The sequence below is a fragment of the Cyphomyrmex costatus genome, unplaced genomic scaffold (assembly GCF_001594065.2).
Source record: "Cyphomyrmex costatus isolate MS0001 unplaced genomic scaffold, Ccosl1.0 scaffold253, whole genome shotgun sequence".
Lineage (NCBI taxonomy): Eukaryota > Metazoa > Arthropoda > Insecta > Hymenoptera > Formicidae > Cyphomyrmex > Cyphomyrmex costatus.
In genome coordinates, this window is record NW_017276618.1 from 83,603 (window position 1) to 100,049 (window position 16,447).

Below are 16,447 nucleotides of genomic sequence, written 5' to 3' on the forward strand. Positions count from 1 at the left end.
TAATGCAAAAAATAAATATGAACGAGATACATACTTGACTATCTCCATGAAACTTATTTCGAATTATATTATATATATTTGTTATAAATTTTTCAGATACGATAACAGTATAGTTAATGGATTTCAACTTGCTACTCTGGCTGGTCCTTTATGCGAGGAGCCTATGATGGGCGTTTGCTTCGTGGTGAAGAAGTGGGAAATTTTTGAGACTCCACAAAGGTACAATAATTAATAAATATTCGCATTATATCTAATAATTATTACATAAAGGTAAATGTTTTGAATCAACATTTGCGACCAAGAAATATTCTTATAACAAAGTAAATATGTGCATTGCAACTGCTTGCTTTCTGGAAGTTAAGTACATATGTATGTATGTATGTATGTATATATATATATATATATATTGTATATATATATATATAGAGGAGGTCGTATTTAGCCGTGTTATTGAAAAATTTAGTAAACACTAAATATGAACGAGTATAATAAAAGGAAGATATAAGATATACGAAACGTTGCAGCGATTCCGGTGGCCAGAGCCAAGGGCACTTGGGCGGTCAATTAATGTCGGCGTGTAAAGAGGCTTGTCGACGGATTTTCAGCCTGCGACACCCTCGATTAATGACGGCGATGTATAGCTGTAGCGTTTTAGTCAACTCCGACGTTCTCGGTGAGTAATTGTTAATGTATAATGTTACTGATTAGTCGCTCTCTGACGCGTATTCATATAATCTAGAATATCATTAAACACGATCGAGCACGTACTACATTTCCGAGTTTTTGTAGTTGCAAATACGTGACTTGAAGTTATCTACATCGATTCTCGTTTTTTTAATCGCGTCTTATTAATATTGTGACTCTTGGAAAAAAGAACAAGTACTTTTGAAATATATAATATATATGTAACACTAACATATTTTACTTAATATTTTGGTAATGAAAGGAAAAAATATAAATTTTCTAAGATTTTACCTGTCAGTTCAATTCAGGTACCAAATATATTCCTATTCTCTTTTTTCAAGATTATGCGTAACAGACAGCTCTTTACAATTGAGTAAGCAGCAAAGCCGTTTGTCTTCCTCATTGTAATTTGCATATATATATCGTGTGTAATTAATCGACGGCTCATATTACAAATAATAATAGAAATCATGAATAATAAATATGCTTAGAACAAGTAATTAAGTAAAGATAAGAATACAAGTGACATAGACGATTTCATCTTATCGTATCTATTAACCCTCGTGCGGACACGCTGATGTTTGCATTTAAAAAAAGTTGGTAAAAATTTATTTTCCTCTGGTTTGACTTTATAATCAACAATTAATCGATGCAGATGTAGCAAAAATAATTCTTTAAACAAAAAATTATGTAGTATGAAATTAATACTAAATTAGTATAAGATTAATCATTAATTGATATTAATTTATATTAGTTCACACCACATGATGCGCCCGTTCGAGGGTTACGGAAGCGTGAGGATAATAAGAGGAAAATGGTAGGAAGATGAAGAGAGTTCGAGCATGGGATTCGAGAATGGCTGGGAGAATTATAAATATAATAGCATTATAAATTAATGCGTAAATTCGTCGATGGCAGATACAGGATGGGATATCGTATCGCGAAATTATTCCCAGAGAGACGGCGTTGCCATTAGCTGTCGCACTTTGTTCCAAGGGAAGCGTGGCTTCTCTTCGTCCTCTATGTGTCCTGTTTAACACATCAATATCAGTTGTAATTCATATCTGAGAAATCCGGAACAAACTTTAGAAAAAAAAGAAACGATATTAAGATTTAGAATGCTTACCAAAAATACTACGCGAATATCGTAACGGTCGTCCCCTTCTGTTTCCCTGTACGCACATCATTCCATACACCCGAATACCAGGGACGCTAGCATAAGTGGGTTGATCGTGGCTCATAGGTCCCTCTATAAAAAAAAGACATAAGAAGCAATAGTAATGTAAACCGTGGTTTTTGTTGGAACATCAAGAACGTTCGATGACTCTGTATCAGACTACAGATTGAGATTAAATTTGACGAAAGAGGAAAGAAAACCAATTTCAAGTTTAGAGTAAACTTTGCTTTGATAGGTCAAGTTCAATCTTAATCTCAATTTCTATATAGTTTGATATGGAGCTCGTTTTTACAATATACGGTTACCTAAAGATTAAAGAAGACCGTTACCAAGAAATTCACGAATAAATTTTATATAAATTTCTTGGTAACCTTTAATCTTTATGTAATCACAGATGTTGGGAAGTAACGCATGACTTGTAACGCCGTTACTTCGTCGATCGTTACCTTGCTATAATGACGATTTGCTAATGACGCTGCTTGTAACGTGTTGAAAAAATCATTTGTAACTGAAAAAAAAATTCCTAATTTGTAACACGTTACTCTTTTACTCGTTATTTATAATGAGTAATATTACTCATTACTTTTTTCAATAATACATGATGGTGACGAGAGTTATTTTCCAAGTGATTTCCAATCTTAACACAACCTAAGCGTTTAGTTAGTTTTAGCATTACCGTTATAAAAATTGCAACGTCATTATCAAGTTGTTTATTATAAAAAGTAACGGCAAAGTAACAGAAAAGAGTTAAGAAAACACAGACTTAAGAATTTAAGAGCCTTCTTCGTGTCAAATTAAATGCAATTCTGAATTTTATGTGTCAATCTTCGAAATATGATTGAATGCCTGTTTCTCCCGTGTAGATTAATTTTGATGTCAGTTCAACTTACTCTTCATCTTTTTTTAATTCTTAAAACTAGAAAAAGGTATAAAGAATTAGTTGAATCAAGACTAAAATTAAATTGTGTGTGTGTAGAAACTGATATAAATCGAAAGCTTTTGGAGTCTTTCACTCACCGAGTATGTTTGTGTCGGGACATCGGCATATTACGAGATAGTGGGACTTTCCTGTACGCACGTTCTGTAACGCCAACAGGGACCAGTCCCGCGACGCTCTGCACTCTCGCATCTCGGCGACCGGCTCGCACGTTTTCACCAAGGTCAAGGCCTAGAAATAAGCGTGACCACAATAAGCGAGATTGTATTTTATTTTTCGTACACGTTTCTTCCTTTCGGTTAGATAAACCTCACGTTACGTAATCCCGTTAGTACAAATACGTGTCGCGTTAGAACGGAGCTATCTTAACAGTTTAAGATGAAGCATTATCATGTCATTTGAGTGGGATGCGATTAGCGTGTCTGAGCAATCATTGATTATATTGATTATCTCGTTCGAGTATCATGCCGTTCGACAACCTTTCTTTATTGCATAGCCGTAACGTTGCTGGTACGCTACGTTTTACGGTATGTTATAATAATAAAGCCGCAGGAACATAACGATCGAGACTATGAAATTACGTGAAAGCGGTCTACGCGAGAACCAGTTAGGGAATTACGAGTTTTGGATTGTGACGAATATTTCGGTTCGCTTCTAAAATCGTCTGTTCAAGCGGTGCATGATTCGTCAGTGTGCAAGTCACGGTTAATATACCGAACGAAAGTGAACAAGTTTTTCTCACGGCAGGAAACTCGCGTTAAGAGCGGCTGAGAGAGCTTCTCTGAGAGAATCAGCAGCCGGTTGGTCATGCCAGGAATGGCGCCATGCCTCGGTACCATTTCCGTAATAGCTTAACACTTGAAACATTAAAATAAAACATCGTGCTAGAGGAACAGCAACTTTTAGTTTTGCGACTCAAACGGAAACTCTTCAATCATTTATACTTTATACACACGTTCGTTTTTATCCGTAATTCACGAACATGTAAACGAATAAACGACCGTTCCGACATGATTTCTTCTTTTTCTAACTGTGGAAAAACTGCTAAAAATATCTCGCAATTGCATGTTTATCCAATTTTGTACGATGTCCTCGTTTGTCTTAATAATGGGAAGCAGACAAAGGATAATGATTATTATGTACAATTAGATTAGAAAATTTTTGTTGAATTTAGCACATTGTATACGTGTCCCAAACAACAATTCATTCAAATTTTTATGTTAATTTAACTCAAGATGAGTATATTAAAAAGTAATAATAAACATTATGTAAAAAAAATAATACCTGCAAAAAGTGTCACACTGATAGAATTTGTGAACAAATTGTGAAGACATATTTTTATAGTAAAATTAACATTTTGACATGTTTATTAACATGCATTTTATTCATTTATCTTAAAATTTTAAATGTTTTAAAACACATTTTATATTATTTGTTTATTTACTTGTTTTTTTGGCATTAAGAAATGTTGAATATTAATTTAATACGAAATATTTAAATATATAACATCATCACGTTATGTTAAATTAAATCTTATAGGATCCCGTACATGTGAGAAATACAACTAATAAGAAATTGCCTTCAACGATCGAGCTAGATTTTAGATGCAGCTATTATAATTCCGTCTGAATTCATATACTACGTATGTAGTCTTTTAAACCGCGCGCCGAACAATTTTTCGGTCTTGAAACGCAATTCTACGAAACTACTGCAATAATATCATGAGTTAAATTGTCTATAGCAATTTAACAATTTTTGATGCTCTTTACACATTTTTAATTGGTCTTAATAATGTTGAGTGATAAATTAAAATCTGTAAATAATTAATTCTTATTGCAAAAAATATTACCTCGACCGGGAATCGAACCCGGATCTCTTACACTCTAAATTTCTTGCAGTAAAATTTCACTCTAAGACAGTGAAAATACCACCACCTTTGAAAATATTTCACTTCTTAAAAAAAAATGACAATTTTTACTGCTTTTAAAGTGAATCTTCACTGTAAAGGAATGAAATCTCACTCGAAAAAAGTGAGCTTTTAGTCCTTTGCAGTGAAGATTTACTTTAAAAACAGTGAAAATTATCACTTTTTTTTAAGTGAAATATTTTCAAATATTAGGTCAATCGGAAAGTTCCGTTCATCCAGCGGCGAGTATCTATAACTGGAACTGTCGATAACTCTAATATCTAAATCAAGCTTAATTTATTAGTTTTAGCATCTGTCAATAAAATTCAGTATATAAAAGTATACGTTTGCATCAATGACATTGTTTCTTACTGCATCGAAAATGTCGAAATTTGTCGAAACAAATAAACATCATTTGCGCGAAATGTTAATCTTTTGCTTCAAATGGAAGAAAACTACAGCTGAAGCTCATCGAATGCTTGTAGAAGTTTATGGTGATAGTGCACCTTCCGATAAAACATACAGAGAATGGTTTCAACGCTTTCGAAGTGATAATTTTGATGTGGAGGACAGAGAGCGTTCTGGACGGCCAAGAGCATTTAAAGACAAAAAATTGCAGGCATTGTTCGATAAAGACGTATGTCAAACACAAAAACAACTTGCAGAAGCATTAAATTGTGCTCAATCTGTTATTTCCGATCATTTAAAAGCCTTAGGAGAGTCTTCCTCTACAAGGAAGGAAAATGGATCCCATATGAACTGAAGTCAAGAGACATTGAAAGGTGAAAAACCACCTGCGAAATTTTGTTTGCTCGGCAACAAAGAAAGGCGTTTTTGCATCGAATTGTGACTGGCGATGAAAAAGTGGATGTATTTCGATAACCCCAAACGCCGAAAAACCATTTGCGATCTAGGCCAATCATCGACATCGACGCCAAAACGCAATATTTATAGGAAGAAGACCATGCTCTGTATTTGGTGGGACCAGAAGGGTGTAGTGTACCATGAACTGTTGAAATCTGATCAAACAGGCACAGGGGATCTCTACCGAGAACAAATAATCCGTTTGAGCCGAGCATTGCGCGAAAAACGACCAGAATATGAGACAAGACAGCATAAGGCTAATCCACAACCTTGCTTTAAGAGGCTGTAAAGCCGTAAGAAATTAACCAATCATAGTTGAATGCGAGAAAAATTATTTTCTGTGATTGGTCAATTTCTTACAGCTTTACAGCTTAGGGTCTCTTAAAGCGAGGTTGTGGACCCAGCCTAAAGTGATTTTGCTTCATGACAACGCTCGACCTCACGTCACTAAGACTGTTCAAGAAACATTGAAAGCACTTCGCTGGGAAGTGCTACCCCCATGCGGCTTATTCACCAGACTGTGCCCCTTCCGATTATCACTTGTTTCGGTCGATGGCACACACACTTGCTGAGAAACGCTTCAATTCTTATGAAGACGAAAAATGGGTAGATGACTATATAGCCTCCAAGGATGAATTTCGCCGTGGAATTCGCTTGCTACCCGAAAGATGAGAAAAAGTCATTGCTAACGATAGACAATATTTTAATTGATGTACTTTTACATTTGGTTTCTTAAATAAAATCATACTTTTTGCAAAAAAAAAACGAACGAAACTATCCGATTGACGTTTCAAAGAGTGAAATTTCACTGCAAGAAATTTAGAATATAAAAGATCCGGATTCGATTCCCGACCGAGGTAATATATAATATTTCACAATAAAAATTAATTATTTACAGATTTTAATTTTTAATCACTCAACATTATTAAGACCGATTTAAGATGCGTAAAGAGCATAAAAAATTGTTAAATTACTAGACAATTTAACTCATGATATTATTGCGGTAGTTTCGTAGAGTTGCGTTTCAAGATCGAAAAATTGTTCGGCGCGCAGTTTAAAAGACTACATACGCAGTATATAAATTCTCACGGAATTATAACAGCACCTAAGGTCCAGCTCGACCGTTAAAGGCAATTTCTTATTGGTTGTCTTAAATTAAGACTTGAATATATTAAAAATTAAACATGACAATTTTAACAAGGACAATGTGATGATAAAATTCTCGCTTCCCTCGATCACTCGAAGGAGTCTTCACTAACCTTGGTTCGCGGATCGGTTACCAGCTCGGTCGTATGCAGGTCGTCGCTGTCTAAGGATGCGCTACAAGGGTCCCGGTACCGTCCGGGACAGGCGCACAGCGGTTGCGTGAAGTTCAATCGTACGTAAACAGCGTTGCACACCTGCTGAACGGCGCACTCCGGCAGCAAGTAGATATGCTGATTGTGCGGATAGTAGTGATATTTGGTCGGTTTCGCGAGCGCCGCACTCGCCCCCTCCGGCAATCGTACCCCCGTCTGCAAAATGGACGATTAAAGGCCTTGCACTTTGGCAATAACGCGTGTAATAATATATCGCGCAATTTTACGAGGAATGGGCGTAACGCGTAACAACTTTTCCGGGTATCGAGCAGTAATCCCGTAGATCTCCGATTTCGAGCGGAGCTCTATGACTATGATTAGATGAAGTCTCTTCCTAGAAAGTAACATCGCTCTCTTTCGTCGATTGACATAGCTGTAATCCGTGTTTGCTCAACTTTCCCCCTTCTTCCTCCCGGTTTGCATCCTCCAATCACGAATAAACATGGTCTCGAGAGATTTTCTAGGAACGAGATGTTCTCTGGGAAATAGGAGCGATCTCTACGTGCCACGGATAACTTGGTCTGATTATGAAAAATGTCGTTTTCTCTTATTTCGACAGCGCATAAATCTGTATAATAACTCTGATCGCGAATGAATGCATCTTTACGGCAGTTGCGTGGTAAACGAGGCTCCACATTACATGTGGTACCTCATTAACAATGTTTCTGTGCCATGAGACGATTGTGTGTCTTTTCACTACTGCGAACTTGCACTTTCCCCTCATAATCCTGCATGCTTAATTAATATGTAAATGAAGAAAGATTCGCACCTGAGACAATTTCCACTCCGATATCCGGTCTCGTTAAATACATATGCGCGAAAAACTACGCCTTTATCAAAAAGGGGCCATCGATATTCGTAACGTCATGAAAATTTTCTGCCTGTCAGTAATCGTTCCAAGTAAAAAAAAAAAATACATCTATCTCAAAAAGTGACAAGTCGGTCTCGGGTGGGACGGATCTTCGGTATTTATCTTGGGTGGGAAGTTACACGGTGCCAATCGCGTGATGAAAATTGTTAGAAAGGAGGCGAACTACGGAGAGGAATAAGGCATGCAAAAAAATGCGGAATGCTCGGAGTTGAGAGAAGAGACGAAAGAAAGGCCACAGCGCCAGGCAAGGTACGCTGTATCGATAGAGTACAAGATGGTCCGTGCGGATATCCATCGCCGACCAACTTCCTGGAACGTGAGACTATGCGCCGTCGACGATAGCCCTCTTTGCCTTCGCCTGGTCCCGCTCTTCTTTATGGCATATCCGTTTATCTCGTTTACGTCGCTATCATCTCATGCCTACTCTCAAAAACTGTCAGAGACTCTGAGGAACGAATGAATAATTGCCCCTCAGAGTTCACGTAGATTTTACCGCTCAGCCCTTCGGGGACTTGGGAGATCAAATATTATCTCAATAAGATGATTAAAGTGTCGGCGACGACGCTGAGATTCTATGGGTCAAAGCACAGAATCGTGCATGACGTATAATGCATAAGAAATTGAACCAATCAAAATCTCTCATTTCTTTTCTTTCCTGGAAATAAAAGATTCCGAATTGGTTTCTTTTTTTATGCTTCATATGCGTAATACGTTGAACAACGATCTGTACTCGGGGCCTCTTAACTTTTATTATTATCATTCTCTACCATCGACATTACCTTATCTGTCATAAATAAGATTAGTTGCTTTTTGTCGCTGCAAATTATCCTAATTAATTTTTATTGTAACATGTATTATAACTTTGTGACATGGGGGAGGGGATTTTATCATTATTTGGACATGTTACATCTTTTTCTTTTATAATTGACAAGATTAATTATGCTTACGACATCATCATTGACTAGAAACTTTCATAGTATTAAGAAGATTTTTTACTCAATCAAGATTGTATGCAGTAAATTCTAACTCAAAATACTTTATATATTTTTTAGTAACATTGAGAATGACCCAATCGGAGTCGAAACGTTTTTTTTAGTTATTTGTATATCATGATTGTTTGAATTAAATTGTTCGTTGATTTATACTTGGCTCTTTTTATATTTTTATACTATTTTATACATATAGAGCTTTATAATTACTTTTAGTTTATTATTATATTATTAAAATTAAGATTTCAAGATAATTTCACGACGGTTGTAAATAGATCTTCCTCGCGCAACTACTTCTTTGTATATTTTGGCAAAATCAAAAAGTACCAACACTTGCAAGGGAATGTAAGAAGTGTGATCGCTAATCAGCGAGGTTTTTGTAAAGTCACTGGTGTCCTCTTACGAGAAAAGGACCAGGGTACTTCTCGGTCTCTAGAATTGACCGCATCCTGCGGTAGAGCGTTCGGTCGAGCATGAATGAAGAGAATAACCGCGACGGCGATTCAGGGAAGTACAGGTATACGCTGACAGGACGAAGATTCCACAGCTTTCCGTAGAAGCGTGTCCGAAATGCCAAGTTTCGAGCTTCCGATAGCATCGCTCACGGTGTCAGTCACGGATGAACGCGTTAATTGCGGATCATCAAGAACCCCGCGAACAATTCGCCCATGTTCCCATTCTCTCTTCCTTTTCTTTCTCTCGTTTCTGAGCCGTTGTCCGCGTTGCGATACAAACCGATTATCGGCCGGTATTCATAGTCGGTTCCTACATTAAGATGTTATAAATGAGATTTTACATCTACAATGAGATTTTAAAGTGTAAAATTTAATCTTCAAGGCTTTTGAGTAGTCACCACAGGCATATTGAATCGTGATGCAAGAAACGACACGTTAATTTTTGATACGTGCTATTTGTAAATAAAGACAATTTGCACGGGGAAAAAAAACGACTTGACAATAGCAGCTAAATTTTAATAGCTAGATTGAACTTAGTTGTAAGAGCTATCGCCTTGTGTCGTTGCTAAACTTCAGCTATTACAGACATTCATTGTGGTATGAAATTTTATTAGCTGAAATTAAAAGCATTATAATACAAGTAGCTAAAACGGTGTTAAGCCCGTGTCACACTACGGACTGTGGACGCGGATTGGATTGAGATTGCGGATCGCGCATCGGAATTCAGCCAATCAAGACAAAGCAGCTTTATCTTGATTGGCTGAATTCCGATGCGCAATTCGCAATCTCAATCCAATCCGCGTCCACAGTCCGTAGTGGGACACGGGCTTTAGACATACGTACATTTTTTACCTATGTATCTACGTTATAGAAAATCATGGATCTGTTTTTTGTTCCTGCACTGTCTGAATTAGTGCAAACAGTGCAATACGTTAAAATGAAACAAACGTATATTTGTTTCACTTCAACTTATTGCACCGTGTGTACTAGTTCAGACAATTCAGGAACAAAAAACAGACCCCATGTGTCTCTAGCAGTAAAAATTTGTTCTTACACTACATGAGTGTAAATATCTAAAACTATGGAGCATCAACAACATTAGCTGTCCCTATTTTAATGACACACACACACACACACACACACACACACACATTTTAGCAACTACAGCTATATATTAGTTTCTATTGCTAATTCCTTTTTTCCGTGGATAAAACAAAATGATGAGATAGCTTTCGTCTGTTTTTATAATTGTTTTAAAGCTATCTCATTATTTCATTTTATCCAAATTGTCTTTATTTACAGATAGTATGTAACAAAAATTAACGTGTCATTTTTCACTCCTGACATCACAATTCGATATGACTGTGGTGACTACTCGGGAGTATCTTAAAGCCGTAAGAAATTGATTAATCAACGTGCCGAACGTGAGGAGAATGATTGGCTATGATTGTCCAATTTCTTGCGCAACTTAGACTTAAGCTTGAGTTTTACGCCTTAAGATCTTATTGTAGACGTCACTTAAACCAATTACACAACAGAGTATTAGTATCTTAAAATATTATTTATAATATTAAGATCTTGAAGTAAGAACCGATTATTGATGTCGGTGCCGACAACCATAATTGGCGATGTCACTCGCTCAATATTCCGAGACTGGATCGACCTTAAAGAGAGAGAGAGGCGTAAAACTGCTCGACTTCGAAAATAAAGTCATCGCGTGCCGCGTAATCCACCGCATAACTCAAGCTACAAAACGCTCGTTTATAAAGCGGTCGTTGACCGAAACGCGATTGCGTTCCCTCGCCTTGGAATCGTTTTGCCGGATTTACTTTGCGATTCTTAATTCTTTTGGACGTTACGATTCCTCGGGGTTTTTTTCTCTTTCTCTTATCTTCCCGCTCCTGCATCCCATACGTCCGCATACCTAAGTATTCTGTAGAAAAGTTCGCCCGTGTTTGTCGCTCGTGAATATAGCGGTTCAGAGAAGCGGCAAGATGAAGAAGAGTTTGGTCTGAATAATAAAGCCAGGTAAACTAAGAGCGTGCAAGATAAGTGATCGCCTGGAGGTTCAGTGATTAAAATCGCGAGGGTAAATTCAATAAAAAGAACAATCTCTTTTGAATAATTTACTAATAAACTGACGGCTAATACGCTCGAGACATGATAATCGTCAATAAATTAAGTCAAAAGTAATTATATAATTTAAAAAAAATCTACCGCGTAATATATTACTTATAAGTATAATAATATAATTATAAATAATAGTGTATAAAAAGGACAAACATTTTATCATTTAATCTGATGTAAAACGTGTCAAGACCTCTAAAGAAAAAACATAATTAGATCATTAAGATACTTACCGATAGAACCTGTTTTTCCCATCCTCTCCTTTATATCTATTGTAATATACACGCATACTTCTTTGTAAAAAAAAAAGAACGTCGCGAAAAAAGCACGAAAAGATGTTTCCTCGCGGATTCTTCTACAAGCCGTTGCGATTAAAGTAGAACCATTAATTGATTTACCGTCCTTTTATTCCGCCTACATGTAGACGCAAGAAGAACACTCGGCTCGAATTTATTGTCTGTGGACAAATGCAACGCGAAGTGGCACACAAAGTGAATCGATTAAAGCCAGGGAATAGGCCACGGTAAATTGTCCGTGGCGATACCAACCGATCGCGCCCGCTATTCTCTTCCCCCTTGTTCTTTTTCCTTCCTCCCTGCTTTTTCGTTTATTTTCCTTCGCATTTTCTTTTCGTCTCGACATCGTCACGTTCCACTACCGATATTAGCACCGGCTGATCCGTTTGCGTCACGACCGTGAACGCTCGCCCTCCTTTCGCCGTTCGTAGATTCGTCGAGCTAATGTATCGGCGTCTAGCAAAGTGCAACGCGTCCTCGGATATGAATTTTTAAGCGGAAGATGATTGATTAGATGGATCGATTAATGTGAGAAACGACTGACACCGGCTGGTGTGAACTCGTGCGAAGGAATGCAACCTCGTGATTTAAAATTCAAAAAAGCTATTTTTATGCTGAATAATTATTTAGTGCCCGTAAAATATGTATAGTTTTCTTTTTAAATACACAAGAGAGAGAGAGAAAGAGAGAGAGAGAGGCAAGTAAATTAATATAAAATATGAACAAAATTATACGTACGTTGACCCTTAATGTATATTTCTTTGAATAGTACTATATCATTTATTGACAGTAAATACATATTTACTCAATAAAGAAAATGATAGTTAAATAAAATTATTGGTTTTTGTATCAAATATATAAATAGGTATATTTAGATTTAGTAAGATATAATATATATATTAGATAAAATATTTACTTATGTAATACTGTAGACTTCATTTCTTTCTTATTGTCCTCTTACTAACCTAATAGAGAATACATTACACGAGCGTCTAGCAGGAAGTTAGAAACGCACGCTATAATCTTACTTTTACACTTAGAACTATCCAAACAAATATTTCTCAAAATTTAGTTTTTTTTCTTAGTATACAATACATATTTCATGAAAGAAAGAAATCCTGTCTTCGATCAAAGCGTATCTTGATGTTTGATAATTCTTTGATCTCATATGCAAATTTGCAAGACTCTAATCCGATAAACTGATAAATCGACTCTCAATTTATAGAACTAAAAAATCTATTTGCAGATTTATATGAACGTTATCAAGCACCAAGATCCGCTTTGACTGAAAATAAAATTCTTTCTCCTATTTGATTTATCTTTGTCAATTTAAATTTCATTTATAATTGCATGCTTTATCTCGAGTATCAAATGATAAAGAAAGCTGCACGATTCTGCTGAACTATTTATAAATTTAATTAAATACAGATTTGAAAATAATTTCGTTGCACTGTTAAGGGGAGGCACTGGTGAGATTTCAGCTATATTAAATTGCAATTTAAAAAATTCGAACAAAATTGCTATAAGCCTCATTTTTCTTCGTAAATTAAGTGCCGTAGTTGAAAAAATTAAAAAAAATTTCTTGACCGACTTAGAATTTTTTATTTTTAATGTAACCCACGTATCGATAAATCCATGCGTAATTTTGTTTGAAATCGTAAAAAAAGCATACAAAAAAATTTGGATTAGAATTGATCCAAAATTGAAGGAGAAGATATGTTTTTTGGGCGTTTTATGATCGATTTTTAATAAAATCAATCACTTTTTGGGGCTCTTGGGTGGTGTGGAAATGAGTTGAGTCGCTTCCGCCATGCCTATGTGTTTAGCGTCTTCCCGCTCGTGATCCGTTCGTCGTACGAAAAACTGGTTTTTATGAAAGTTGTAGGGAATTTAGTCCTCTACAACTTTGCCATTTAAATATATCACCTATTTTTAATAAAAATGGTCCAAAAGTTTAAAAAACTGGGACAAACTCCTAATTTTTTACACTTTACGCTTATTATTAGCAATAAATAATTATTTTACAAAAAAGTTGTTCAGATAAAAAAGATAGAGAATTTAATTCTGCATAAATTTGGTCCTTACCATTTTTAGCGAGAAATGCAAAATACGGCTACAAATCGATAAAACAGAAAATTAAAAATTTCGGGCACACGCCATATCAAATTTTGGTCTAAAACTGTGATTCCATATTCTACTCCGTCTTTGGAACCTAACCACGTCAAAACATTTCTTCTTCCATTTAATTCCGATATTTACTGAAATTTTGTCTCTGGTGATCGGGCTACTTGTAGTAAATAAAAATGTTATTGTATTATACCAGAAGGTTTGCGAGTTATCGCCGTGGCTTTCTTCATTATTAATGCCTGGCATTAATAATGAAGAAAGACACGGTGATAACCTGCAAACCTTCTGGTATAATTGAAGAAAATACCCGTGAAAGCCTCAAAAGCGTAAAAATTATTATTATTTATTTTATCGTAATACATTTATATATCAAGGTTTGTAAAAACATTATACATTATTTACACCGTATATTATTATAATTTGAAGTAGTGTTGATGTTTTAACCTATTATTTTTATTTTTTCTATAAAACTGTATTGTAGTCAAGAGAGTAGGGATATTTGAACCATTCGAAGTGGGCTATTTGTATGCAAGATAGATAAGCTATTTAATCTCTATTATTATTTCTAGAATTTCCATTTAGTTTATGAATAATTTTCAAAATGATTATTTAGTTAATTTAAATCTTTGAGAAGTTTTATTTTATTCTTTATTGTGAGAAAGAGAAAAAATTGATGAAAACTATAGATGTCTAGTTCAGTTTTAGTTTTTGTTGATTTTGTTCATAAAGTTCAAAGCATTACATACAATTTTAATGTTTATTTGTGAGTTATTAATGTAAACTGAAGCCAAAATGTCTTTTTTACTTTTTCCATAAGTTTACTAGAATTTGGTCAATCTCCCTATCCGGTGAGCAGGATTGCCACAGTCAAGGAAATGTCAGGGAATTTAAAAATGCGTGAGAAAAATTCAGGGATTTAGCACACTTGTCAGGAAAAATAAAATAACTATAAAAAAAATTTATTTATATCACAGCGCCACAATTGATAAAAATCATTGATAATATCATTCCGCTTCGTTCTTCAAACCAACTCGCCCGACAATTCTTTAGCTTTATGATTTACCGTGATCTAGCTTGCGGTGCTAGTTCACTATTGCTTTGTGCGTGTATGTTTTGTTATGACTAGCTTTTTTTTCTGGAATTCGATTGTTGAAAAAATATCTGCATCTATATGTTTAATTGCTGGATCAACAAAATATTTAACATTTTCCATAAAAATACAAGAAACATTGCAAAATATGTATTATTCAAAGTCAGGAAAATTCTCAAAATTTTGTCAGTAAATCAGGGAAATGTCAGGAAATTTTAGGATTAAAGGATTTTAGGACTAAAAATTTGTGGCAACCGTGGGTGAGTCATGTCTCCCACCCTTTAGGGAGAAATGAACCAAATCTGTTTTTTTTTTCTTTTAATCAATATAAGACTTATGCTTGTAAATTTATTAAAAATTGCAAAATCCACAAATTGTACCCATATTATAATGTTTGACATAAACAAAAAATCTATACATCAATTATACTAAATTTTATGTACCTTCAAATAAAACGTAGTTCAACTCTGCTGGACTCCCCCTATAGAACACCCAAACTGGTCGCTAAAACTTTTTTACATCACTGAGACTTCTACGTACAATTACTTTGATGGTTCAACGAAATTATTTTCAAATTTTTAGATACTTCAGCAAAACCGGTCCTTTCGTGTTTGTTGCCAAACGATTTCCGGAAGTAATACGAAGTTTTTCTCTTCATCGACACCGTGAGTGACCAAAAAAAACGTCTCTTTTTCGAAATTGCCGCAGGTGTCGTAAAATCTAAAGGAAACCTGTCGTAAATCGCAGATAGAGTGTCGCATCGTAACGCAACGATCGTAATTGCGGTATCGCGCGTCCGTTTAGGAATTGGACGGTCATTATCCAACAGGTAATGATTGCGGTTGTAGCCTCGGATATCACGACGCTCGTGACGAACCGTCGCGGATGTCGCGTTTCCGAGATCCTTACAATACAATTATTAACCTTCGAGGAAAAGAACCCAACGGTCCGTTTACCGTTGCGCTCTTTTCACGGCTGTTTTTGTTAGATCAACAACGGCTGTATGTAGAAATGCCATCGAGTGTCTAGTGCTATTATTAGTCGCGCGCGCACGATACGATAGCTATCGTTATCCTGACATATCGTTACGGTTATATGAAGGGAGAGTCCACCATATTTAATGAGAAATGAAAATGGTAACACGCGAATTTTTCAGCAAGAATGCGAATGCATCCTCACCGTCGTCGTCGTTCACTTGCTTCAATTACGGCGCGCACTTTCTAGCAAGCGATCCTGAGATACGGAATTACTTAATCTCACGGTGAAACGCGTGAAAGCAATAAATATATTGAATACCGAAACCGCGATATTACGTGTAAGCTGACTTGGCTAATGCGAGGAAGATCGAACAGTTCGATCATCGGGTAATTCTTTCATAAGTTAAACAACACGTTCTTTAAACGACCTTCTTCTGACAAAAGAACCTCTCGAAGTATAATTCTGATTTTAATGAAACTTTTTGCAGATTACATGAAATAGATAAATTTAGAATACCAGTTGCGGTGCGGAAAAACGCTTCTAAGGGTAAAATTATCCCTTATTGAGACAAAGGTCTTTTATAAATGT

The 16,447-nt window shown here is 35.7% G+C and overlaps 1 protein-coding gene across 1 annotated transcript in view; it reads left to right on the top strand.

Annotated features, from left to right (window-relative positions):
- The window catches only part of LOC108774399 (elongation factor-like GTPase 1), a 48,661-nt gene that overhangs the window by 2,636 nt on the left and 29,578 nt on the right, over positions 1-16,447 (top strand). Inside the window, exons 2-3 of the mRNA XM_018540494.1 lie at positions 97-219; positions 525-673. Of these exons, the coding sequence (XP_018395996.1) occupies positions 97-219; positions 525-673 (272 nt within the window). The remainder of the gene's footprint in view (positions 1-96; positions 220-524; positions 674-16,447) is intronic.